Consider the following 26,760-nt stretch of genomic DNA (forward strand, 5'->3'; position numbering starts at 1 on the left):
ACCTTAGTAGGTCACCCTACCCATTATAACCGGTTAACATCCACGTGTCACATCCTTATTGTTTGTAATATTTTTAATTTTTATTTTTAATTCTAATTTAATAATTAAGTTAGATAAAAAACAATCCCTTTCTTGTTCCCCCTCATCCCCTCCTACTTCTTGCTATCTCTCTCTCCCCTTTCATGGCCACCATTAACCCCATCCACCACCACACTTCAACCACCCAACATCAATCACACAGTAGCTCGGATCTATTGCCACCAGTAGCCCCATACCACTAGCACTAGGAGCAACCACCAAACCAATTCGTGTGCACCACCAACTTCACGCACCTCCCCGAGCAATAGCAAGTTGTCCGCATTAGCAAATATATTCTTCATAGCCTGCTGCCTCCACCACCCTCATCTTCCACCATGATAACAACCCATGACAGCACCCAACACGCATCTATTCTACCACCATTTAATCTAGCCGGCCAATTAACAATTCAAGCAACGCCACGCTCCAGGGCAGCCAGTTTAGTCTACAAGCAATAACCTACAAAAAAACTTCAATTTAGACCCAAATCAATTAAAACAGTGTGTATGAGTCACGTTGAATTAGCGAGCTGATTGGAAGGGGAGGGCACGGGGCATGCTGGTTGACAAGGTAGGGAAGGGGTAGCGGGGCGAGCTGGTTGACAGGGAAATAAGGTAGGTTGATGGGATGGTGAAATGGTGGCGAGAAAGTCAGGGAAGTGATGACGTAAGGTGAAAGGAGTGAAAGAGAGAAGGAAGAAGGATGAGAGAAAGGGGAAGCCATTGTTAATGGTTGGAGCTTACACCAATGATGTCGAGGAAGGAGGAGGAAAAAAATTAAGAAAAAAATAGTTACCTGAAAATTCAGGTAACAAGTCAAATAAGCTCGTTATGAGAAAATAAGTAGTAAACTTTGGATAATTCAGGATTAATCAAAAGGTTGGATCATGAATAAGGAAAAATTAGTGACGGTACCAAAGGGGTTGCCGTAGGCCATGCCCCTCACCCCACCCCCTACCTTGTGTTGGTTGTATATCAAATATTACAAAGATTGTGTTAAATGTATCATAGGCTCTTATTAGTTGAGTTGGTAAAAGAGTAAAGAGATCAATTGGAGGTCACATGTTCGAAAGTTATTCCTCATATTTTTTTTTTCAAAAAACTTTTTTACAAGTATTTTGTATATTCTCTCTACCATACATTTTTATTAATTTCTTTTTTAAACAAAACTTGGCCTCCCTATTTTTTTCACATCTAAAAAAAATATTTATATGAGAAATTAAGACATATTATGTTTGACTCTCCTAATACAAAAATTCTTGCTCCGCCCTTGGAGGCAAAGGTTGAATTATTCTTGTTAAAATTTTCATATCTATTTATGAATTATGACGAATTCTTGGTTATAATTCGTAGATTAGTAGAGAAGAAAACTGTAGAAGCAATTACATACATCAATTGTCAACCTTGCTAATTTATAGGCATTACATGTTAATTCATTGTACTCCGGAAATAGGTGAAACTTGTAATCCCAGATGTACTCCATCATCAAATCATCAATTAGCATCGATTTATACTCTAATTGTGTACTCGAATAAAAATATCATGCTCCGTTGAGGCAAAAGGGGAAGCAGAGCGAAGGAGAGTGGTTTCATGGGTGGTTGCGACTACGGCGGCTAGAGTGTTTTGTGAGGAAAGAGGGGATGCAGAAGGGTCGGGTTCAGTGGGGATGGTGGTTGTTCGGTAGGGCTAGGGGATTCCTAGTAGGGGGTGAGGTGAGTGGGTCAAAGGTGTTTTGGAATAAATCAAAGGTAAGATTATATATTTCTTAAAGATAAAGCAAAGATAAGATTATTTATTTTCATCTTTCCTTAAGACAGTGGTTACGTATTTTTAAATAATCTAGCACATTTTATAAAGTACGTTAAATGAGCCCATTGCCCCATAGTACATTTTGTTTATCTCAATTTTAATATTAATCATGACCTGATAATGACCTCCGAGCTTGATAATGACACGACTTACTTGACCTAATCCATGCTATAATCTCACTGATAATGACTTGACTCAAAATTGACCTAAATCCGATGATGACTCGGCCTAAAATTGACTCGACCCGAAAAACCAACTACAAGCTCGTACCAAACCTAATAGGATGCATGACCAAACATAATCTCACGTGAACATGACCCAACCCAAAACCTATCCGCTTAACCTTAGTTGACTTGACCCGCTACTCCGCTAGACTAGATCACCCAAATTGAAGGCACTTTAATAATATGATTTGTTAATAGTTTTTTTTTTTTTTTGACAAGATTTGTTAATAGTTATGAGCATGTAGTTATGTAAATGAGATAATATGTACACGAATTACTTGTGATCCACCTCAGTTAAAATTCGTTTAATTTGTTATGTTAATAGACAAATCTATAACTATTACTAAAGTTAAAACCGCTGACATCATCTTTGTACACATGTTATTTTTTCATTAAAAAATTTCCCTCCAAAATTGATTATGACATCATCTTTTTTTCAATCATTTTTTTTTTCAATTTTTTATCTTTCCAACAAATAAATTCAAATATTAGGAAGATTAGTTTCTAGAAATTAAAAAAAAAGTATGAGTATCAATTAATAAAAACGCATTAATGACCTTCTTCTTCCTAAAAGTACTCTTTCATATATTTTGTTGCAAAATCAATTAATAGTATAATATTAGTAAAAATATTTTTTCATTCTTAAATCGTGCATCGCACGAGTACTAATCTAGTGATTGAATAAAATCTAAACCTATTTAAATAAATGCCGAATCTTACGTTCAACTCAATGACATTTGTGAAGAACTCGTTTGGGTTTGTTTATAAATTTCATATAAAACCTGCTCTAATATTTAAAAACTACTCTTTTTTTTTTTTTTTTCATTTTTTAAAAAACTACTTTAGCATTATTTGTATATCTTGTAGATATACATATTTGTAAAAATTGTATAAATTATTGATCATTTATAGACATGACAATTGACCATTACTTTTTGATATAGAAAGATTGACAATTATGAATAACAATATAAAATTAGAGGTAACTCAAGGTTCATTTACTTAATCATTTCTTTTCAAAATCGTTTAAGCTAGAGCTTTCAACTCAAAATGCAAACGAGCATGTTTGTAAACAAAGCTTAAACATACTGATTCATATCAAGCTTAGCTCGAACTAGTAACTAAAACTCTCCTCGACTCGGATCATTTCCAGTCGTACAAGCATGCAATGACATAAGACGTGCTAATAGTTTTACTAGTGTCATACAATCCGACACAAGACAAATCCAAAAAACAAATAACAATAAATTACACCAGATAAGGAAATTAGTTAAATATAAACGAAGTATATATTATCCTTTTTCCAACAGCAAGAATAAGAAAAGAAATTGCGTGATACATACATCCTTTTCCAAAACTATGGGCTGTAGTATTAAAATAAAGTTCGCCGCCCAAATGACATTTTTTCATCAGAACCATCATTCATGACTCATTTCCACATGTCATATTTTGTTTATTTAGTACATCATCAGTTAGATAGTTTTTCCCAAGTGGCCTATCTTTCAGTTTTTCTTCTTTGTACAATGCTTCTTCAGTTAAAGTAATAATGATACAAGGCACACAATTTCCTTGTACTATCAACAATTAAAATAAATAATCCATTCATTTGCATAAAATGGACATGAACCAACCACCTTTTTAAAAAAAACTAATAGTACATGGCATAAAGTAGTAGACTACGCATGATTTGCTATGTATCAGTAAAACATAACACAGGACTTATTAACTATGAATTTGAGCAACATGGCAACCGATTACTGCGATTGAATTTATTTTTCAGAGCATATATGAAAAATAAATAACAAGATTGATAAAAACGACTAAAGTAAAGAACTGCAACTGCAACATTAAGCTGATCGATTTTGATCTTGATTCTCTACAGAGCTCCCTTGTATATTTCTCTTATCTTGATTCTATTTCAACCTAACATGTTTATACGAAGCTTCTGAAGTATGGTTATAGCCTTCAAGTAATAGCTATAGCATTTGCTGTAATCTTGAGTTTTTGGATTCTCAGCAAATGACACCAAAGTTACCTCTAACTGTGTGGTTCCCAAGCAGCATATCAGGGTGAATGAAACAAAATTCTCAACTTTGACCTCAAAATTCAAGTGATTATGACTGCTGAGACAAAAAGGAGTATTATAATTATTGCAGCAACTAAAAATTTCTTTGATTTCTTTTAGCTGAGTGACTCAATAATCAGACTAGAAATAGATATTACCTAAATTTTCATCCCTGAATGGACGGCAACCACTCCTCCAATAAGATTTTCATATTCTACTTTCTGAAATCCTGCTTCTGCTATCATTGATGCAAATTTGTCCTGAAAAAACGTACAAAGAAGACTTAGCAATGCAAAAATAATAACAGATTGAAAAAACTAGGACTGATAGCTGCATAAGTGCATAACAACCATGGCTACAAGTGCAGTACAAGAATGATTAGGTCACATTACAAAACAGAAACTTCAATATAATTTGCCCACCACTTGTGTCAGCTAATGTGTAGTTGTGTACCATAGCAACATAATTTATTTGTGTATGATTCATATTTTAAGAACCTGCAATGAGATGGCTTAATGCTAAATTAAATTTATAAAATAAACAAAACTCATCCAGATGCATGAGAAATGAGATTTTACAAAGATCCAATTATATAGCTTAGCTTAGATATTAAAAATATTAGGCAAAGCTCTAATGATTCATGTGACCAAACCCTATACAAAGGATAAGCAAAACACTCAAATTTATTTGCATACTTAATACTTTCTTTGTTTCTCAATACATGCATCATTTTTTACTTTCATGTTTGTCTATGCAAAACTTGATCATTACAAATAATATTAATTATATAACAACAACAACAACAACAACAAACCCTTGGTCCCAAAACGGTCGGCTAACATAAATTGTTGCCACTTTGTGGTATTCATAGTCAGTGAGTGTAACTTTGTGGCATTCACTGCTGATCTCAAGTCCAAATAAAGGAGGAGAGTTGCAGTAGGTCTGTGGTGGGAAGCGTAAAACTAAGTCACTTCTTATGAACATGAATTACTAATATTAATTATATTAGACAAAAAAAATATAAAGAGATGTATCATAACAACATTTATTTTCACATATTAGTGAACAAAATGTGGTTATAAACTTGTACATAAATAGTGTTAAAAGTCAAAATGAAACATGTATTGAAAATCAGAATTATCCTTTTTAAAATAAATAGATATCCATGGATGTTATACCAGGAAAGGAAAAATCAAAAGCTGATTCCCTACAAAGTTTTCTGCTATATTTGAGCTTACACAAATAAAGACACTGAAGATGCTGAAGATGACACTTTTTTATAAGTAATGTGATCTTGGCAAGACTGGAAAAAGTCACTAGGAGTACAGATGGGAGTGAGTATTTGAGTTATGATTTGGACATTGATGAAGATGCGGATGAAATGCACTTGCCGAATAAGGAGTGGAATGAAAATTCTAGTGAGGAGGGTAATTTGGAGGGATACGATGAGCGGTTGAGAAGCATGATGTTTACCTTGTTTTGAACCTTATTTTGCATTTCAACACACTAGATTGACATAGGGTTTTGTTAACGGGTCGAGATTCCCTACAATGTTGCATTTCAGCACACTAGATTGAAATAGGGTATTTTGCTGAAAAATATCACTTTTGTTAACGGGTTGAAATTCCCTACAAATGTTGCTTTTCAGCACACTTGATTGAAAAAGGTTATGTATACTATTTTTGCATAAAGATCAACCATAAAGTGGGAGCATATTGTAAAAAAAAAAGGTATGATTGTCCTTGGAAGAAGGGAATGAGGGTTGTAGCAGTATGTATTTAAGGTACACGCTGGAAGGTTGAAGTTGGAGGAAACTTATCTTATTAAAGAGCATGATTAAAGCATGTGTGTGAGTTTCAAACAGAAAATCTTAATACTATGCAAGATTTTGGGGGTGAGAGATAAGGTACTATAGGCTTACTACTGCTTAGATGATAGCATTACAAAAAATTCATGGTAATGCATCTCATTACGAAAGGGTATGGGTTTATGCAGCTGCAATTAAGAAGTATAATAGTGCATTTGTAGTTGCAGATGGGATTGACAAGCCTCCACCCTTTTTCCGGAGGATGTAAACTTGTTTGAAAGCTTTGTAAAGGTGGCTTTGTACAATGTTGCATATCCATTTTGGGAGTAGATGGGTGTCCTTTAAGGGGAGTATTCCCTAGAATATGTTTGGTTTATCTTATTGCTTGAGCTACATTTGAGGTTAAAAATAAAGATACATGGACGTGGTTTCTTGATTTGCTCAATTCTAAGGTAGAATCATTTAGCTTCATGAGAAAGAGCATATATCATTCATGTCTAAGACAAAAGGTACTTGCAACTCACCCATTTTATTTCCTAATTGTTTTGCTCTTTGGACTTATTTACTATAGATACACATACCGAGAATGATAAATAACATAATGTATAAGTACATGTGATTACTTTATGAGGAGAGAGATAGCATGAATAAGATAGATGGTCCCAAAAGTAGGGCAAGTTACGGTAAAATAATATTTTTTTTCCTTGAAAAAAAAGGAAAGAGTTATGGGAGGAACTTCATGAAAAAGCCCTAAATGAAAAGTAGGAAGTATTTCATGAAAGGAGATAGTACATGGAAACATGGTTACTTTCCAGCTTCTTGTATATAAGCATTAGTTTAGCCTTAATGATATAACCTTACAATGGCGAAAGTGTTCGACGAACATGAAAAAAGCCTTAAAAAAGAATCTTTAGATTGGTGAAAGAATGTGAATACATTATGATCTAAAGGAGTATGCACTGGTTAATTCACATTAGCACTGTCCATTGTCCACCAACTATATATTACTAGTTGTAATATAAAATGTATACAGAATCCACACATGATAACAGTTCACATATAGACGCATTTCACATATAATTACACCAACATTTTTAGACTTTCACTGCTTAATTGCCGAGTGAGGAGTATTTCCACCCACCTTTTTTGTAAACAACAAATTAAATTATAAATGAAGAGAAATAACCTACAATGTACAGATTCCCTTAAAACCAAAACTAATGACAACTCCTCAATGAAAACTCTATCACTACTTCTAGTCGTATGGTTTAAAGCTCTTTAACACACACATCAAGTTTGATGTCAGGTATATTTTTCTTTTCTTTTTACTATGAATATTCCATACCTAAGATCATGCTTCTCCCTTTGTTATTCTAGCTAGAAAACAATTATTGTGGATGCAAACTTAGTAGGTTATAGTCTTGGGGTGGTGTCCAAGACTAAAGATTGAAACCTACCTACATCATTGCCCTTTGTGATAGAAAGGAAGTTCTTTTTTTTTTTTTGCACAACTCCGCCTCCAATGATGCATGAATAATCATAAATAAAGAGAGAGATGGCTTGCAAAGCATTTCATTACTCTCTCCTAGTATTTGAAAAGCTAAGAAACGAAAGGAGGGCTAGTTGCTATCACCTGTGAAGGGAAGCGACGGATACTTTCAACCAAATATTGGTAAGACTCTCTATCTCCTGCAACCAACTCTCCCACAGCAGGAATGATAGAAAATGAATAGTAATCATACCTGCACAAAAGATGTGACATAAGATAATAGCAATAATTGTGGGGCATTGTAAGGCCCTGTTCTCTTCACCTTAAAAAATAATATTAAGTAAAAATAATTTCAGTTCAGTTCAGTACAATTCAGTTTTCTTAAAGAAGAATTACAATAGAAAATCAGTAAAAATAATTTCATTCAGCAAAAATAATTTCAGTTTAGTAAAATTAATTTAAGTTCTGTAAAATTAATTTAAGTTCAGCAAAAATAGTTTCTATTCAGTAAAAATAATTTCAATTCAGCAAAATTAAGGTGAAGAGAACGGGGCCTAAATGCTAGACCAATTACATGAATTTTTTTAATGAGTTCACATCAATTCAAATCAGAAATAATAAGTTCACATCAGTTCAAATCAGATTCATATTAGATTAAAGAAGCAAACTGAGCTAAGCCTAAGCCTAACTGTTAAAAACCCCAATCTCCTTATAGCCCACAAAGATGCTAATAAGTAATTCTATCCCGCAGAACATAACTTGCTAATTGTCCTGCAAAAGTTGCAATATCCATTCTAATGCCAGACACCACATAATCACCATAAAGCATGCGACACATCTCCTTGACCCTTCCAATGCACACAAAATGAACCTGCCGCAGCTCATAAACGGTATGAGGATAACCTAGGACTCCCCATGCACAGAAAAAAGCATCTTACAGCCTTTGCTTGCCATTTCACAATGAAGATAATCATGTGAGCAAGACTCACTATTGGCACAGCACAGCACATACAATTGGCGAAACAGCCATCCCTAGTCATCTCCTTTGAAGCATATCACTAGTTTTAATTATACCAGTTTGCACCATTGCTTTACTAAGAGGCCAGCATGTAAATAGTCATTTTTGGTTTCAAAAAAAAAAAAAAAAATGTAAATAGTCATTTTAATTTCTGTCTTGTCAAAGGCATGCAAAACGCCTCCCTAAAACCAAGGCATTTAACAATATGGTGCACTTTGCACTAATTGTTATGCAATAAGCCAGTTTCCTTAGATCACAATCAAGAAGCTAAAGCTCCTTATGCATGAAGAAGAGTGCAGTGATAAGCATTACATCCAGAAATGGCAGTAATGAAACAGAATAAGAGTGCAAGAGCATGGAAAAAGGTCATAATATGCTTACAATTGCTTGAAAATAGGAGTATCGACATGGCTTAATTCAAGACAAAGAAACCGCCCTCCACGTCTGAGTACCCTGATATAAAACATAGAAAACTAACTTAGCAACAATTTGAGTGAAATTCATAAATGGATATGTCATGATGACAAGTTTGCCAAAAAAGGAAAAATAGGGGGGGAGGGGGGCATAAATATGCACAATGCAAAAGGTCTAATCAAGACATGCCAAGTTTCCTAAAGGAGAGCTTCCGCATGATGCAGCAAACCTCATATTACATTGCTGCTTATGCTAACAAGTCTAAGGTAGTCTGTAGTCTTAATGCCACGACTACCCAATCATACAACTACAAAAGTATCCAACAAAACAATTGGAGGAAAATTTAAGTAGAAGAAAACTTCTACAATTTCATAAACTAAAACCATACTTTGCAGTGGAAGAAGGATACTGGAAGCCAAAAAATATTCTATTAGTTCCTCTGTTATTGAAGCTATTTTAAGGGTTATTTTGAGTGCCAATTTTAGTTGATTTAATGATTTACGTTGATATCAGAGCTTCATTGAATGATAGAAGTCAAAATGTAATTGTTCCAGAAAATAAACTCTAAATCGTTTAAAGTTACATTTTTGTAGTGACAGTAAGTTTCACAATAAACTATCGACTAACATCAGTAGTTCACAGACATAGAATTTCGGAACAATCCAGCCTCTTACAAATGCAACTTGTGCTTACTGCATATTAGTATGCGCTAGCAAGACCAGCCAAGTAGCCAATAAGTTACAAATCAAAGTATTCCATTCAGTGGTTCGCAGTCTTCACACTATTATGTGTCGGTTGATATAGAGCCAACAAGGACACGTATCGCTAGTTTACCAGGCTAAGAATGTATTATGTGTCAGTTGATATTGAGCAACACGGACACGTGTCGCTCGTTTACCAGGCTAAGAATGTACTCAAGTCTCAAGAAGGCTATAAAAGCCCCTTAAAACATAAAATTCTTGTTCATGGCCCTTTAAAAAGAAGAACACAACCATATATACACTGTACATCCAGTTGTTTCAATAAATCAATGCGTTATTACAGGATTTTCCTAATCTAAATATTGTACTAACATTCAAAGGCTCTTATCTTTGAGCAGTTAATCACTAACCTGTAGGCTTCTGCAAGAGCTTTTTCTATGTGCGTAACATTCCTGATCCCAAATGCAATAGTGTAGCCATCCATTGAATTATCTTCAAACTTCAAAGCTTCAGCATCACCCTCCACCCATATTAAAGACGTATCTCCTCCAAGACCTATACCGTTGTAAACATCACAACAGTAAGCACAAAAGGTTAGATACGCTTGATATAAAAAAAAGAAAGGCGCAAAGAGGAAATTTAGTGAGTACAAAAAGGAAGAAACAGGATAGCCAAAGAATAGGGTAAAGTGGAATAGCAGACAAGCTAAAGATTTTGGGTTAGAGCTTGCCTAAAGCTTGCATATGTTGGTTTATTTACAAAAGGATCTAGTCTTAAACAATACAATTTATTGATAACAGTTAATACATAACCAATTGCAGGCACAACTATATAAAAAGACTGATAAATTAAATAATAGTAAAAATAAGAAATAACTCTTGTTAAGGAGCTTTGCAAATAAACTAGCCATGAATGACACAAAGCTCACTCACTTAGGTATGCCTAATGACAGTTTCACTATAAGTTTTCAGCATAGTTAAATTTAGCAGTAGTTCAAGCACATGAACTCTAAGAAAGTGTGGCTTAGAAAGCAACTGTCCAGGTACTCTTGAACTCAGAGCAAGCCCACTTCCCTTATAAGCTTCATCAATTGAGGGTGGAAACAGATTTGACATCTTAGATGAGAAATAAATAAATTGCAAGACTTTTCAATTTTCCCAATAGTTTTAAATAGAAAATCAAGTATAATACAAAAAGAGAAGAAACAGGTGGAAACATAGTGATATAATATAAGTCCATAATTTTACCTCTTTCCAAAGCCCTCTTTTTACCAACATCTAACATCTTTGGGTTGATGTCACAAACATAGATTTTAGTTTCTTCCAGTAGATAATCTTTAGATGCATTAAGCAATGCTTTGCGCTTAATTGAATCCAAAACCCTGAAAGCAACATCACCTGCCAAATAAGAAAAGGCAACTATTACAAATAGCTTACAACTCATTTCACTCCAAAACTAAATCCATTTTATGGCCCCACATTACAAATCTTCAAAAAAAACAATGTATATGCCTATCTGACTTCCCTCTTGATTTGATGGTTCATCATTTTTTTATATAAATATATACAAAATAGGTAGAGATAAACAAGAAGAGTTTTCATGCAAGACTATAATCTAGGCTCTACACACCTTATCTGACTAGTAAAGTGTGCATTTATAAAGATGAGACCTCAAGCTAAAGAAAAAGAAATGGAACTTAAAAATAAAATTTTTTGAAAAAAAATCCTCCGCACGAAACAAATTATTTCTAAATTAAATCATGATGTTGATCAAGCCACAATTGAAAACAACATAATCCGGAAAGCCCAAGATACCTCACAGTGCCAAAGAAATTAACCTTGTCTTACAACATGTAAGCAACTAAGCACAGGGCATAAACATCCGGGAAAATATGAAAATTATTACTATATTTACCTGTTATACTCACTTGCAAACTCTTTCCTCCTTACAAACTCTCTCTCTCCCAAGTTCTCTAGAGTTGCAGGCAACTAAACAAGTGCATTAAAGAGGAATGAACTTGTCTACAAAGTTAAATTAAATGGAGCGAATTGCAAAAACCAATTACAAAATAGTGCTAGGATAATATCAATATTGAATAATGAATTTTTTGAAGCAGTTAAGCAGTTATAATTTTACATAGTGGGTAGCAAAAAGTGTTTATTCAATTTTGAGAATTAGAAATGGATTGGGAATTAGTCTTTGTTTCTTGGAATCATGAAACGATAAAGCGTGCTAAGTTCTTTAGTTAATGTTAAACTTTCGGGTACCTAATCACTTGACTTGGAGGTTTATCAACTACCGCAAACTAAGGGTACCCAGATCAAAAACCCCTATATAAAATCATTTTAAAGACTAGACCACATCAAACTAAAGAACTAACTTATTAAAACATTTGGATTAGTTTACTAATAAGTTTAGTCACACACAAAAACATAAGGCTTCACTTTAATAACTATTCATATGCATTTTTATATGACTTTTTTATATAAAAATGCAAGGTTAATTAAGACAAAGTATCCTGCAAGGCTGCAAAATAATCCCTTTGTCTCACACAAAACTTTTTATTTTACTTGGACAAGTATTTTTGAAAAAGTTTTGGTGTTGGGGATTGTGAAGTATGAGTATGTAAAAAACTGAATAGCAGGTATTCTTTGTTTTTTTTCAAGTCAGGTACGAGAAAGTAGGACCCATAATACTTTAAGGGAGTAGAATGAAGATATAAGAAGAGGAAAAAGGAAAACATTAAAATACTATTTAGACTCAAGTCAAGGGAGAAATGGAATGTCTTATGTGAGACATGCAATAAGAGAGAAATGGAGAGTTTTTTTTGTGGGACAGAGGGAATAATGGATAAACATATCTACAAATTAGCCAAATGCCTTTTATTTATCCCATAGAATAATATGGGGAGCTGGTAATCCACAAAGAAGCCACCAAAGTGACTTTATCACACAATATATCAAACACGACACCATAGCCATTGAACATTTGTCATTTTCTACTTAACTTAAACACCTCAAAGCCTCAAAGGTTAACCATCACTACATTTCTCCAAAGCAAATTCTCCACCCTCCTACCAAATCCCACAAAGTGAATCCAAAACCACTCCTATAGTCCTTCATAATCGAAAGAACTGACCAAAGGAAATCATGAGAACATGACTCGCTAGTAGCTCGGTAAAACAAGCAAATTTTAATCTCCTTTTTTGGAGCAAATCATACCTATTGATACTTCCAAAGCTAAAGTCCACACAAAAATCTCACCTTAGAAAGAACCTTCACTTTCTTGATAAGTTTTCTAAGGGGAGGGCAAGATATTTGAGGCAATTAAGACAAATGAAATGCAACAAAATTCCTTTAACAATCTCCCATTAACACTCTAAATTCTCCTCAATTTCAAATTGAATATCCAAAATGTCACACGGAGAGGAAAGCCCCTAGTAGGGATGGCAACAGGTCGGACTCGGAGCGAATTATGCTAAATCCGACTCCGACAGGAAGGAAGTCGGAGGCTAAATCTGACTCTGAATCTAACTCCGACATCCGTAATATCCAGCCTCCGACTCCGACTTTAATATCCGGCCTCCAACTCCGACTCCGATTCAACCCAAAGTGAGTTTTTTTTGGTTATTCAATTTACTTTGAGAAATTTGACTATTAAGGCCCTTGCAACCCACACTACATACAATGATCATATAAACAATACACTAATTGACTCCACAATTGAAGTGTAAAATTACACATAACCCTAAAAAAAATTATATATAAGTCGGAGTTGGAGTGAGATTACAGGTTAGATTATCTCAACGTCGGATTATTTTAATGGATTCAGACTTGGATTACTTATTTCTTGGACTTAGAGCGGGTTTTTTTCCTCGGATCGGGGCGGAGTAGGATCGGATCCGGACTGGATTGCCATCCCTAGCCCCTAGAAGGCTAGAACTCTTGATCATTTTGGGGGGCAAGAGGATCCTAAAGTGTAAGTACCACACAAACTTGCAATTTAGCCAAAACACGAATGTAGAGTGGATAAATAATAGACGTGGTTATAAGGTAGAAAGAGGTTTCTATACTATCCAAACGTCTACTCAAAATCCCGAAAGTGGATTCTTTTACGAACTCTATCTTGAACCTTACTATTGGGGTAACTAACTGAGAAACTTGTGAAATGACTTTCCATTGGGCGATTGTGAGTCATCCATCCTTAGAATCTAATTTTACACAAAATTAATTGTTTTTAGTGAAGTTATACTAAAATGACCACTCCTCAAGAGGAAACTTTCCCCCAAACCCCTTCTACAATTCTACCAAAGCAAAATATTTTGAAACCCCAAGCTTTCCTCTGCCTTATGACAAACAAAACACTGCTAGATCTTAAAGTCCAACATCATCATGCCATTCCCCTCAAACAAAACCATAACATTTGTTAAAGGAAAAGCATCCAAATTTGCTACAGTGTCTACATTTTTTTTTTCACAGACCCCATGTTCTCAACGACCTTTCCAAAAGTATCGAAGCAAAAGCGTCTAACTTTGCTATATTTTCTAGTAGTGCAAGTATCTTAAATTTTTGGGTTGTATAAGTATTGAACTACTTATGTGTTCAAGTAAAGGTTTTTTTTTTGTTTTTCTTTTTTTTATTTTTTTTTGTTTAAAGTTTATGCCAAATTATGAGACATCCGCAGTCCATCCCTCTGGATTGAATGTACACCACTGACAATTATGAATTATCTATCATCAATATATTAGATTAAAGTGGCACTTATATGTTGAATTAAACTAAGGGTTTTTTTTATTTTTACCACCAAAAAAATCAAGAAATTGTTTTTTATCAATAAAATTTTTAAAAGTTTTATTTTACCACCAAATGAAATTCTAAAAATTGTTTTTTACCACCTACCGTTAAGAAAACCGTTAAAGCTAACGATGTTAAAATAAATTCAACGCAAATTGAAGAATTGAAGAATTTTTCCAGGCCAATTTGAGGTCAAAATTGACAAAAAATTATCGAAAATACCTCGTTTTGCGTGTTTCACGCAATTCGAGGTATTTTTAAACACGCAAAACGAGGCATTTTTTATCAATTCTGACCTCAGACCAAAGGCCAAAATGCCCCTCTAAACCTTTAAAGAACATGTTTGCACATGAAAATCAAATAATTTAAAAAAAAAAAAACCCGTTAGATTTTTGACGACAGGTGGTAAAAAACAATTTTTAATTTTTTATTTGGTAATAAAATAAAACTTTTAAAAAATTTGGTGGTAAAAAACAATTTCTTGATTTTTTTTTGGTGGTAAAGTCAAAAAATCCTTAAACTAAACTAAAAATTACAATAATATTCAGCAATTGAAAAGAAAAAAACTAAGTACAAGCTGGTGCTTTTGAGTGACAAGATATGCACGAAACAATGTTTCTTATTATCACTACATGAAAACCAAAATGTTTAACTGTCTAATTTTATAATTTAGAATATGCCAGGAGGGAAGCACTGAGATTATCAAACCAATAAGGATGTCAGTAGTTCAAGATAATGGTTACACAAGTTCCTAATTCCACAAATCATGTGCTTGGAGAATTCTTCTCCTAAAGTTGATCATGCTTACAGTTATCATCATGTTTTCTCTCACGCCTTTTACAACACCTACACTGAATTCCAACACATACAATAATAGCTCAAGTCAGAGCATGAGAACTGACCTGTTCCACCAGCCACATCCAGATGCTTCATTCCAGGGAATGGATTCAGTTCTTCTACCAATCTGACAGCATAAGATACAACATTGTGATTGCAATTGAAGAGAAAACCATGACAGATTAACAGCTGAAAATGAGTTTGATCAGAAATCATAGAGGGAAGGGGAAGTGAGAGTAAAGAGGCAGAAAATGAGGGGGGAAAGTTATGCTTCTAATTTCCTTCCAAACATTCCAAAGTTAGAAAGGTTTGATTGGATCCCTCCATTTCCCTTCCCTCTAAGCTTTCCTCATTCCACATACAAACCAGTTACAAAATGAGGCCTCCGATGTCTCTTCCCCTAAATGCCGTAATTAAATCACACTGTAAATGATAAGCAACTTCAGTGACTAGTCCACTACAATCAGAAACAAACCTATCTTTCCATAATCTGTGCAGACCACCACTCATTAAGTCATTCATCAAATCATAACTTGAAGCAACATTTGAAAAGACATTTCCAACCATCTGACTTTTCTCCTCTTCACGTATTTCCTTAAAACCTGAAAGAAATTATAAAGATTGTGAATTTATTGCATGGTTGTAAGCAGTACAAAGTAAAAAACAACAATTATTCCATTGCATGAGGAAATCACTGTAGACAGCCATTCAACCGAATTTGCAGAAACCCGGAAAAAGGTATCGCACAAGACAGCCAGTTGGTTCATACCCAGTTGAAAATGTGCCATTTAAAAACTCTTCACCGCTATTAAAATTGTGATATACATAAATGGGATGCATTATGAAACACTAAATGGGATAATAAAAAAAAAAAAAAAACGCTAGTTTGGATTCATAATGTTTGACATACCACATACTAAATCCTCTTGCGTATTCATACTAGCCTCACATTCAAGAATCCACAAATATCACACCAAACAACGATTAAAGAAGAAAACTAAATCAGATTACATACACATACACTCATCAACTTTTTTTAAACCGAAAAATTCAAATGACAATCCCACTCGATATATACATATTGGTAACACTACACAAAAATTCAAATTAATTCAGGATAACTAGAATTCAATTAATTTTCCCTAAAAGCTATAAAAACTAATTAGCCAGAAATTGAGATCAGAACAAAAATAATAAAAAAGAGGAAAATTAACCAAATTTAATCAGCAAAAAAGGTGATTATTAACACAAACATTCAATTGAAAAAGGTGATTATTTACCGAAACTAGTGGCGTGGGAATGCAGACGAGAAACGGAAGAGAGAAGAGGCAAAAGCTTAGAGCGCGAAGCTCTGGTAAAAGCTCGCAACGCCATTGTTGGTGTGATGTGGATGTTCAATTGCCGCAAGTCTTTGATACAGAGTAGTTGGGAAAAATAGCATTTGGTTGAAGAAAAAAAATGAAGTGTTAAATGACGAAATACTTGTTACTCCCCCTGTTTTTAAATACTTCTTCCACTTTCCTTTTTCGGCCGTTTAAATACTTGATCCATTTTTTTTTGCAAAACTTTTATAATATTTAATTTATTTTTTTCACTTAGTGAACCCAACATAATACTCTCTCTCCTCCTATACTTCCACTACTTTTGCTTTTTAGAATTTATATTCTTACAACTACTCCACTACCTCCATATTTTATTACTTTCTCCAATTTCTCCTAAAACTCCGCGCATGGAGAAATGGAGCAAGTATTTAAAAACGGATGGAGTAACAAAAAAAAGTTTGATACTCCCTCCATATATATAGAGTTAGTGAGGTTGGTGGAAAAATAAAAATTGTAGAAAGCAAAAGTAGTGGAGAGAATTAGATGGGAGAGAATGTATGTTGGGCACACTAGGTAAGAGAAATAAATTAAATATTGTAAAAACTTTTCAAATAAGAAAATGGAACAAGTATTTAAAAACGGTCGCAAATGGAAAGTGGAACAAGTATTTAAAAACAGAGGGAGTATAAGGGTATTTTAGTATTTTCTTAGCTTTACCCCTTTCTCTCTCTTCTCTCTACACCATCAGCCAGTATTTTCTTAGCTTTACTCCCTTTCTGTCTCTTCTCTCTACACCGTCAGCCGACCTTTGTCACCACCTCACAAACATACACGCCACCCACTGCACCACTACACAATTATTGCCAACACCACATGACCACCGTACGTCCATTAACACCAACGCGCGACCAACGTACGTTCGTTAACACTACCACCGCAAGACCATTAGCACCACCACTACGACCATTAGCGCCACCACCACGACCATTAACACCGTCGCACGAGCAACTTCCACTACTAGAAAAAGGGTCTTTAACGACGAATATTTTCGTCGTTATATTGCCTTTGAACCGTCGTTAAAACATTTAACGACGAAATATTTTCGTCGTTTGTTCGTTGTAACAGGCTCCGTCGTTATTGGTTTTAACGACGATGTTCATCGTTACTTGTTAACGAGGACTTATTACTTCGTCGTTAAACATTAACGACAAACAAAGTAATGGTCGTTAATATATAATCTTTCAACAACAAACTTTTAGACAATAACGACCAATTATCTCCGTTGTTGAATGGTTATATAAAATTTGAATTTGAATCTATAAGACCAAATTTTTCGCTGTTAATTACAAATGCAAATAACAAGAGGCATTTCTAATCTGTCGTAATTTGAAAAGGTAACTACATACATTATCAAATCAAATTAATTAGCACAAAAAAAAAAATCAAATCAAATTAATGACATTAAAAAAAAAACATAGCCAATGACAAATTTATTTATCACAAAAGGTTTGACCTTAAAAATTGATGAAACCAATAATCACATACACTTAGTCGTGAGAGTTAAGCCTTTTGCTTAGATATTGAAACACAATAGGTTTACTAATTATAAAATGTTGTCCTTAAGCCTAAAAAACATAAGAAATGTCTTATTATTGACAATAAGTAGCAGCCACTTATTGTTGTTGTTGCATCATAAAATCCTTGAATGCTTTTAATTCAGCTTCAAATGCACCCATTCGTCCCTTGAGCTCATCATTCTCTGCTTGTACCATGTCCACGCGATTAATTAGATCTTGATTTTGTTTTTTTGCCGTTGTCAACTCAGTTTGAAGTTCCACTCTACTAGGTTGTGGTCCTGTTATTTCTTTAAGTGTTATACCTCCTCCAAAACACACAACCCGATCACGAGACTTTGACTTAAAAACCTTCTGTGCAACCTACATGTTTTTCATATACATTAATTTTTGCACATCTTAACATTACATATAACAAATTATGAAATATATATAGGGAGTACATTACATTCTTGTAATGGAATATATGACAAAAATAATATATATATACCTGTACATGAGAAAGTGATGGTTCATTTTCTATTTTCGAATTTCATCCTACAACATAAATAATATAATCATCATGTCCAAATTAAAATAAATACAAAAAAAAAAAAAACAAAGTTCGAACTAAATCAAGCATTCAATGAACATACATATTTTTGTTTCGTCTCTGCATTTGGAAAGTTGGTGCCTTTCTTACGAGTCGCATGGAACACATCAACTAAACTTGGTTTATTTCCCTTATTTGCTCCCTTCCATAACACAATAATTATTCACTTATAGTCAAATTATTGTAAATCACATACAATACTTTAAGACATGAAAGCAAAATTTTATTATTATCAACATACCAATTCATCCCAAATGACTTGTCTAGTAGGCTTGCTTCCTGTTCGATGCATTAGCTCTTTAGGATAATGAGCTCTATTCTCAGAGTTCCTAGTGCTTCTTTTCTGTAGATTATTAACAATATGTATCATTATATCATATAAAAATAATAGCAAAAAATTCTAGTTTTGTGGATTTACCTGAAAATCATCGTCTAAATAAACCTCCTTGATTAGCCACTTCCAATCATTCTCTTCAACTCCGTTTGGTGGCTTACCTTTGTATGCAGCTGCTAAGGTAATTTTCTTCTTGGTGACATTATACCTTAATAAATCAGACCTCCAATTTGTCCATAGCTCTCTCATATGGTTAAGAACATGCTCCTTGTAAGCGCCAATGCTTTCATTAGTAAAGACGTCCTAACATAAGATAGATTATCAATTAATGTTGGAACATAAGATATAATTAATTCTAGCACTACCAGATATGATCTATCAATTTAATCAATACAAAAAAATTAAAACATAATTAGGAACTGTCCCTTTAAGATCACAACCAGCTCACAAAGACAGTAGTAAGTTTTCAGTTCTTAATCAAATTAGGAATTGTCCTTCAACTAAGGGAAAGACTAGTAAAGAGATTTTAGACCAATAATAAGAATTTTGGCAGAATACATGTCTGCTAACCTTTGTCTTTTGGCAGTTAACATGTCTGCTAACCTGTAAAAGGCTAGTATGAAGTGCAGCGCTATCATATGCATTACAATTTGAGCTAACAGTTTCATGACTTTAGGATTAGGACAATTGACAAAGTAATGAGAGAATACGCAAAAGTTTCATAATACATCTTAAATTCTGCATTTTATGAAATGGGTTTGAAGTAGTATTTTTTATATACTCCACTTCTTTTAATAAATAATAGTATATAAATCAATATCTTAGCAACTAGACTAAATACTTACCGTAACAGCAGTCCACATGTGTTCTTTTTCTCTATCTCCAATATCACTCCATTTGCAGACTCTAACTGGGCAGATATTTGAGTCTCGAACTATTATCCCAAGATGCCTTGCAAATACCGTGTGATTTGTTCCCACAGCTCTATTATTATAGAATTCAATCTCTAATTTCTCATTAGGCTTAAGCTTAGCTATTTCTTTACATTTGTTTCTTCCCCTCTTTTTTCCAATCATAGCTTTCTTAGTGGTAGAAGATGCACCCCCATCTATTAAAAAAAATAGTTAGAAGTATCAAATTAATAGATACATTTGCAACAAAAAAAAAAAATAATAGATACATGATAAATCAAATATATTGTTAATTGCTAAAAATATTACCATTTCCATTTTCTTGAACATCAGTAGATATCTCCCTCTCATTTTCATTGTCATTATGACGATCAATCATATTTTCATTTGCCTCAAAATCATGATCACTTAAATCCTCATTATCATGTGGAATATGCATATCCTCGTATTCAGGGGAGGAATAGATTTCATTATCATCATTGTCCTCTTGCATTGACTCAGATGATGAATTATAATCTTCCACATCATTTCTTGATAATTGATGTGGGGGAGAAGATAATGGATTGAAGGAAGTTCTATCATTTACATTAGATTTATCCTTATTAGGAATACCTCTAGAATGATTCTTTTGACCTTGAAGAGACTTCAAAACATCATTGTGTGTTCTAGTTGCATTGAAAGAGTTAGACAGAACTTGTCTTTTGGCAGAATACATGTCTGCTAACCTTTGTCCACGTCCCCTAGCAAGCAATTGGGGTGGTACATAATTTCTCTTCGATCCTACCAAAGAAGGTTTATGTGCAACTTCATTTGAATGAGCCACTTTTGCACTTGGTCGAATACTTTTCTCATTTAGACGAACTCCTTTCTCGCTTGGCCGAACCATTTAACCTGCAATAAATTAAGAAAATTTGTACCTCGTTATAAATATTTATATGAGACAAAGGTATGCTATTCAAAAAAAATAATATGAGATAAAGGTATAACAACATATTCCAAACAAATTAAAAATTAAGTGAGAAATACCTGTACAAAATATTCAACTCTTGAATCATTTGTTTACAAAGAGCAGGAATATATGCCTCTAATTCTTAATACTACTGGCACTATATAATATTGATTAGTGTACCAGCCCCATATTTTTACTACACCCTTTTAGATTTTCATTTGCATATTAATAGAGCTCTGAAGATCATGCATACATATTTTTTGTTTCAAATAATCTATTGTAGCAATAACAATCATCCCATGAAACAAAAGCACAAGGGCAAGTAAAAAACAATATGTAAAAAGTCATTAACAAGCTCCAATGTAAAAATTTATCAAATAAGATGATTCAAGTAAATTCATGAAAAAAAAACAAAACAAAACAGAATTAAAAATAAGATTATTTTATTCTTCTCTTCGCCTCTTTAAAGGTCCTTGTTCTCCACTTTTGGTGCTCTTCTCTGTCACAAAGATTGGATCAATGCCATCCCTGCTCTTACAAATTTCATAACTTGCCATTGTTGAAGAGGATGCCGCATATGTAGGTTTGAATAATTCACCATGTTGATATGCATCACCTTCTTCGTTATCATCACTTTCATCATAGTTGCGCGGTTGAGTCTTTGACACAAGCTTCCAACCTTTATTTAGATTGTCGATGGCGTAAAAAGCTTGTCTAGCTTGACTAGCTAATATATATGGTTCATTAGTTTTTAATTGCCTATTGCAATTAACACTAACTCCATATTCATCGGTTTTGACTCCTCTAACATTATCATATACGTCCCACCAATTACAACGAAATAGTACTACTCGATTTTGCCCAAGATATTGGATCTCTATTATATCAATCACTATTCCATAATAATCAATGTTCTCCTCTTCATTCCCTGTGTTTCCAATCACAACCACCCCACTATTTTGTGTTCTCAAGGTTTTATCACGACTTTCTACGCGAAACCTATATCCATTAACAATATAACCAGTGAACGATGTAACATATTGTGTTTGCCCTCGTGAAAGTGAAAGCAAATTTTCCATGTCTATGCTCTTATCAGTCTCATATAATTGGGCAACCTACCATGAAAACAAATAAAACATAAATTTTATAATTTAACAGAATGTCAAATCATATACCTCAAAACCTAATCAAAAGAATATTTTCTTACTTTATTCTTGAACCAAATTTTAAAATTTTCACACCATTCTTCTTCTGTGATTCTATGATCCATTGATTCATGAATTTCAGCATACTCTCTGTAAAGTAATCATACAAATACACTTCTAAATATTGATAAGTTAATATAGAAAAAGAATGAAGTTAGATAGGTCTTAGGTTCTTACTGAAGAAAAGGTTGGACCTCGTCACAATTCTTCAAAATATAAATGTGAGCTTCATCAAGCTCACTCTTCTCTAGATCTCTAACAGTAGCAGCTCCTAAAGCTCGACCAGGATGACTAAAAATAGGCAGAGCATCAACATGACCTTGGACATTTTCATAATTTCGATCAAGACGATTAAATCTTGTCTCTACATTATGCATATACCTTGAACAAAGATTCATACACTCCTCTACTAAATAACCTTCTGCGATTGAAGCCTCTGGATGGGCCCTATTCTGTATATAAGACTTCAGCTTATACATATATTGCTCAATAGGATACATCCATCTAAACTGAACCGGCCCTCCAATCTTTGCTTCATTGGCTAAATGTATAGGTAAATGCATCATCACATCAAAGAAGGAGGGAGGAAAAACCTTCTCTAATTTACAAAGAGTGATAGGAATTTGAGACTCTAGTTGCTCTAATTCATCAACCTTAAGTGTTTTAGCACATAATAATGTAAAATACATGGACAACTCAATTAGTGCTTTACGTACCAGTGGTGTGAGAAGACCGCTTATTGCTAAAGGAAGCAAATGCTCGAGTATTACATGACAGTCATGACTCTTTAATCCCGAAATTTTTGATTCCTTTGAATTCACACAATAAGAAATATTTGATGAAAAACCATCAGGAACTTTTAGCTCTTTCAAAAAATTGCAAAAATGTTTTTTTTCAGATGGGGAAAAAGTATATGGAGCAGGAGGAATTTTCCATTTGTCCCCTTCTTTTATTGGGTGCAACGTAGACCTCAACCCCATATCTTCTAAGTCAAGACGTGATTTCAAATTGTCTTTGGTCTTCCCTTTGATATTCATAATTGTCCCAAGAATACTATCACATATGTTCTTCTCGATATGCATCACATCTAAATTGTGTCGTAATAGATGTGTCCTCCAATATGGAAGCTTAAAGAAAATACTTTTTTTATTCCAATTGTCCCCCCTAAGGTCATGAGATATTTTTGTCTTCACGCTTGGATCATTAGACAAAATAATTTTCTCCAAGTCCTCAAGTTGATAAAGAATATCATCAATTGAATATGGTTTTGGAGGTAGACTATGATCAACTTTTCCATCGAATGAATCTTTATCCTTTTGCCATTTATGATTCTTTGGCAAATAGCATCGATGGCCCATATAACATTCTTTACCCCCGTAAGATAGCCTCTCTGACCGAGTACCTTTTAAACAACAAGGACAAGCCAAATACCCTTTAGTACTCCATCCTGAAAGCATTACATATGCTGGAAAATCATTAATAGTCCACATCAAACATGCACGGAGCTGGAAATGATGTTGTGATGCTGCATCATAAGTCTGAACACCAATTTCCCATAGCTCCTTCAGCTCCTCAATAAGAGGCTGCAAATACACGTCAATTGCATCACCGGGACCTTTTGGACCTGGAATTAGCATTGAAAGAATCATATTATGCTGCTTCATACAAAGCTCAGGCGGCAAATTATAAGGAATTAGGATCACTGGCCATATACTATATGGTTTTTTCGCATTTGTGAAGGGTTGAAAACCATCACTAGCAAGCCCAAGTCTAATATTACGAGGGTCAGATGCAAAAGTAGGGTACTCTTTGTCGAATGATTCCCAACCAGATCCGTCAACAGGGTGTCTCATTGTACCATCAGTTTTCTTCTTACCATGATGCCACCTCATAAGCGATGCGGTCTTTGAGCACATAAATAATCGTTGTAGCCTTGGTTTTAGTGGGAAGTATCTTAGTGTCTTTTGAGGTATTCTTTTACCATTTGCTTTACACTTATCTTCCCCACTATGCTTATTGCTTTTCCATCTTGATGCACCGCATATATTGCACACATCTAGCATCTCATTTTCCTTCCAATATAAAATGCAATCATTAACACATGCATCAATCTTCTGATATGATAGGCCAAGGTCTTTCATTACCTTCTTAGACTCATAATAAGAATCAGGCAAATTTGATCCCTTGGGAAGAAGTTCATTTTTCAAGAATTCTAGAAGCATAGTAAATGACTCATTACTCCAACGACCAAGAGTTTTAATATGAAGAAGTTTTAAGAGGGCTGACATTCTAGAAGTCTTGCAACCTTCATATACCGGATCTTGGGAATCTTTCATTAATTTATAAAATCTTTTAGTATCATCGTTTGGCTCCTCAACGTCATTGACATCGACATTGTTGTACTCGGGAAATAAATCCCTTAAAATATCATGCACTTCATCAGGGTTTTCATTTTCTACTACATCATCCCCAGTTGACACTAGCTTTGGCTCATTTAACCCCTCACCATGATGGTACCAAAAGGTGTACCTTTTTACTATTCCATAAACTAGTAGGTGTTCTCTAACTTTCTCACGATCACCGGATTCTCCATTAATACATTTATAACAAGGACAACGAATTGTATGGGTTTTCACATTTTGAAAAGCATAGTCTAAGAAATTGTCAACTCCCTCCTCATATGATGGGTCATTAACATAATCCTCGATTGCCATCCAATCCTTACTAGGAGCCATTTTCACGAAGTAAAATAAAATTATAGAATAAAAACCAAAAAAATCTGCAAAGGAAACCGCAAACAATCCAAAAGGCATGAATTTAGTATACATTATCAAATCCTTGTCTTACATTTTCAGATTATGGGTTTCAGTTGTTCTTATCCTTTTACGCAATCAAAATATCATAGTGTAATTGAAACAACATATATATCCAATTTTTCAAGAAATCAAGAAAGAAATATTATTATTACTTTAATGGAAGTGCATTGAACAGCCTTTAAACAATCAAATCTAAAGTAAGTGCCCAACCATTATCTTGTTTAATAAAAGGTTAAGGTTCACTTTTTCCTTTAATTATTCCTAATTTATTTATTATTGTAGTCTCCCAATATACTCTAGCACACATGATGTAATTAACATCATCTTACATACACACCAAAAATAGCCTGACAAAACTAATATCAGACCAATAACCCGCGAAAATATAATGATGAAAACAAAATTTATATGCTATTTATATCATTAGAACAACTATGGATGTCATAATTTCAGATCAGATGTGTATGTCGAGATTGATATATATATATATATATATATATATATATATATATATATATATATATATATATATATATATATATAACATCCACCGATTATCTATAGCAACATATATATGCTAATTTACACAGCTAATATTCCAGCCAACAAACTATAAAATTAAAAGTATTGAAAAAAATTTGCATCCTGTATGCGTAGATAACAAATTATAAGAGACAAATTAAAGGAAATAATTTAGAGATACATGCAAATAGTTAAATAAATTAGAAAAAAGAATCAGATTGTTAACTCAAGGTATCAATAAAACATCAAACTTGAGTAATTTGACTAAAAATCAAATGAAACTACAATAGAAAAGGGGGAAAATTGATGAACCAGATTGATATATTAGGCCTAAAATTAAAATCAAACAAAGGAAAAACTTTAGATTTTAACAAATTAACAAGTCCGTCAATATATTAAATTGAAACTAAAACTTAAACTACAATTTTGTAATTCAAAAGAGATATAATAACATACCGAATATTGAATATATCCTTCGTTGGTTTCTAAGTTTGAGAAAGAATAGACCTTGATCAACAAGATTTAGGAATACAGCTTCCGATTATCGTCGAATTGGGAATTTTAGAGTGAATAGGTTTTGATTGGGAAAACAAGGGTTTCTTTTTAGAGTTCAATGCAGCGGGAGGTAAGAGTGAAAAATAGAAATTTAGCGGTTCTAAATTTTAATCCCACCGCGTCATATATTATTAACGACGATTTGGTTTTTTATTTTTCTAGATTATTAACGACAGACATTTAACATTATTTTGTCATTGTGCAGACAATAGTCTAAAACTCACGAGAAACATTTTTAGTCCTCGTTATAAGTATGCTTTTAACAATGAAATTTTTATGTCGTTGTTAATTACTTAAATTCTAGTAGTGTTCCTTCTCTTAAAGGATTATTATGGACCCAAATTACATGTTTTACAGCTAGGGTGTTTTTTGTTTGGCCTTTCGGCTGGATTATACCTCCAAATGTGGTCGGGTGCAACTGTGGTTGTGCAAAGGAGAGAGACATACATAAATGCTTTGGGAGGGGAGGAGAGAAAAGGAATTGCTTTTGGAGGGGAGGAGAGAGAAGCATATAAACTAAGTTTGTTAATATGGCATATTAACTGGGCACAACTCGTTAAGAAATACTTCCTTGATTTATTTAGTTACATCATTTGCAAATTGCAAACTTCTAAACTATTTTTTTATGGTGAGAAAGATAGAGAAAATTAAAAAATATATACATGTGATACGAGATAGTTAGATTGGGTTTATTAACTAAAATGGAAAGTAAAACAACTAATTTAAAACTTCTGTTTTAGGAAAAA

The 26,760-nt window shown here is 33.6% G+C and overlaps 1 protein-coding gene and 1 long non-coding RNA gene across 3 annotated transcripts; both read right to left on the reverse strand.

Moving 5' to 3' along the window:
* Positions 1-3,592: 3,592 nt before the first annotated feature.
* On the reverse strand, positions 3,593-16,673 carry LOC145601919 (2-methoxy-6-polyprenyl-1,4-benzoquinol methylase, mitochondrial-like). Of its 2 annotated transcripts, none has more exons than XM_081658008.1 (9): positions 16,515-16,673; positions 15,710-15,836; positions 15,300-15,361; positions 10,852-11,001; positions 10,015-10,159; positions 8,871-8,942; positions 7,616-7,724; positions 4,334-4,435; positions 3,593-4,233 (listed from the first exon to the last, which is right to left on the reverse strand). In XM_081658008.1, exons 1-8 carry the CDS (start codon positions 16,606-16,608, stop codon positions 4,334-4,336), a joined length of 861 nt encoding a protein of 286 aa, XP_081514134.1. In that variant the 5' UTR covers positions 16,609-16,673; the 3' UTR covers positions 3,593-4,233. The 2 variants fall into 2 exon arrangements, with proteins under 2 accessions (XP_081514134.1, XP_081514133.1); XM_081658007.1 differs by having other exon boundaries at positions 3,604-4,230.
* A 2,250-nt stretch (positions 16,674-18,923) lies between these two features.
* LOC145602708 (uncharacterized) lies at positions 18,924-26,153 on the reverse strand. Its single transcript, XR_014104592.1, has 2 exons — positions 25,916-26,153; positions 18,924-19,323 (listed from the first exon to the last, which is right to left on the reverse strand). It is a non-coding gene; the product is annotated as an uncharacterized LOC145602708 (long non-coding RNA).
* Between the last annotated feature and the right edge of the window lie 607 nt (positions 26,154-26,760).

This window comes from Chenopodium album, chromosome 21 (assembly GCF_948465745.1).
Source record: "Chenopodium album chromosome 21, dcCheAlbu1.1, whole genome shotgun sequence".
NCBI lineage: Eukaryota > Viridiplantae > Streptophyta > Magnoliopsida > Caryophyllales > Amaranthaceae > Chenopodium > Chenopodium album.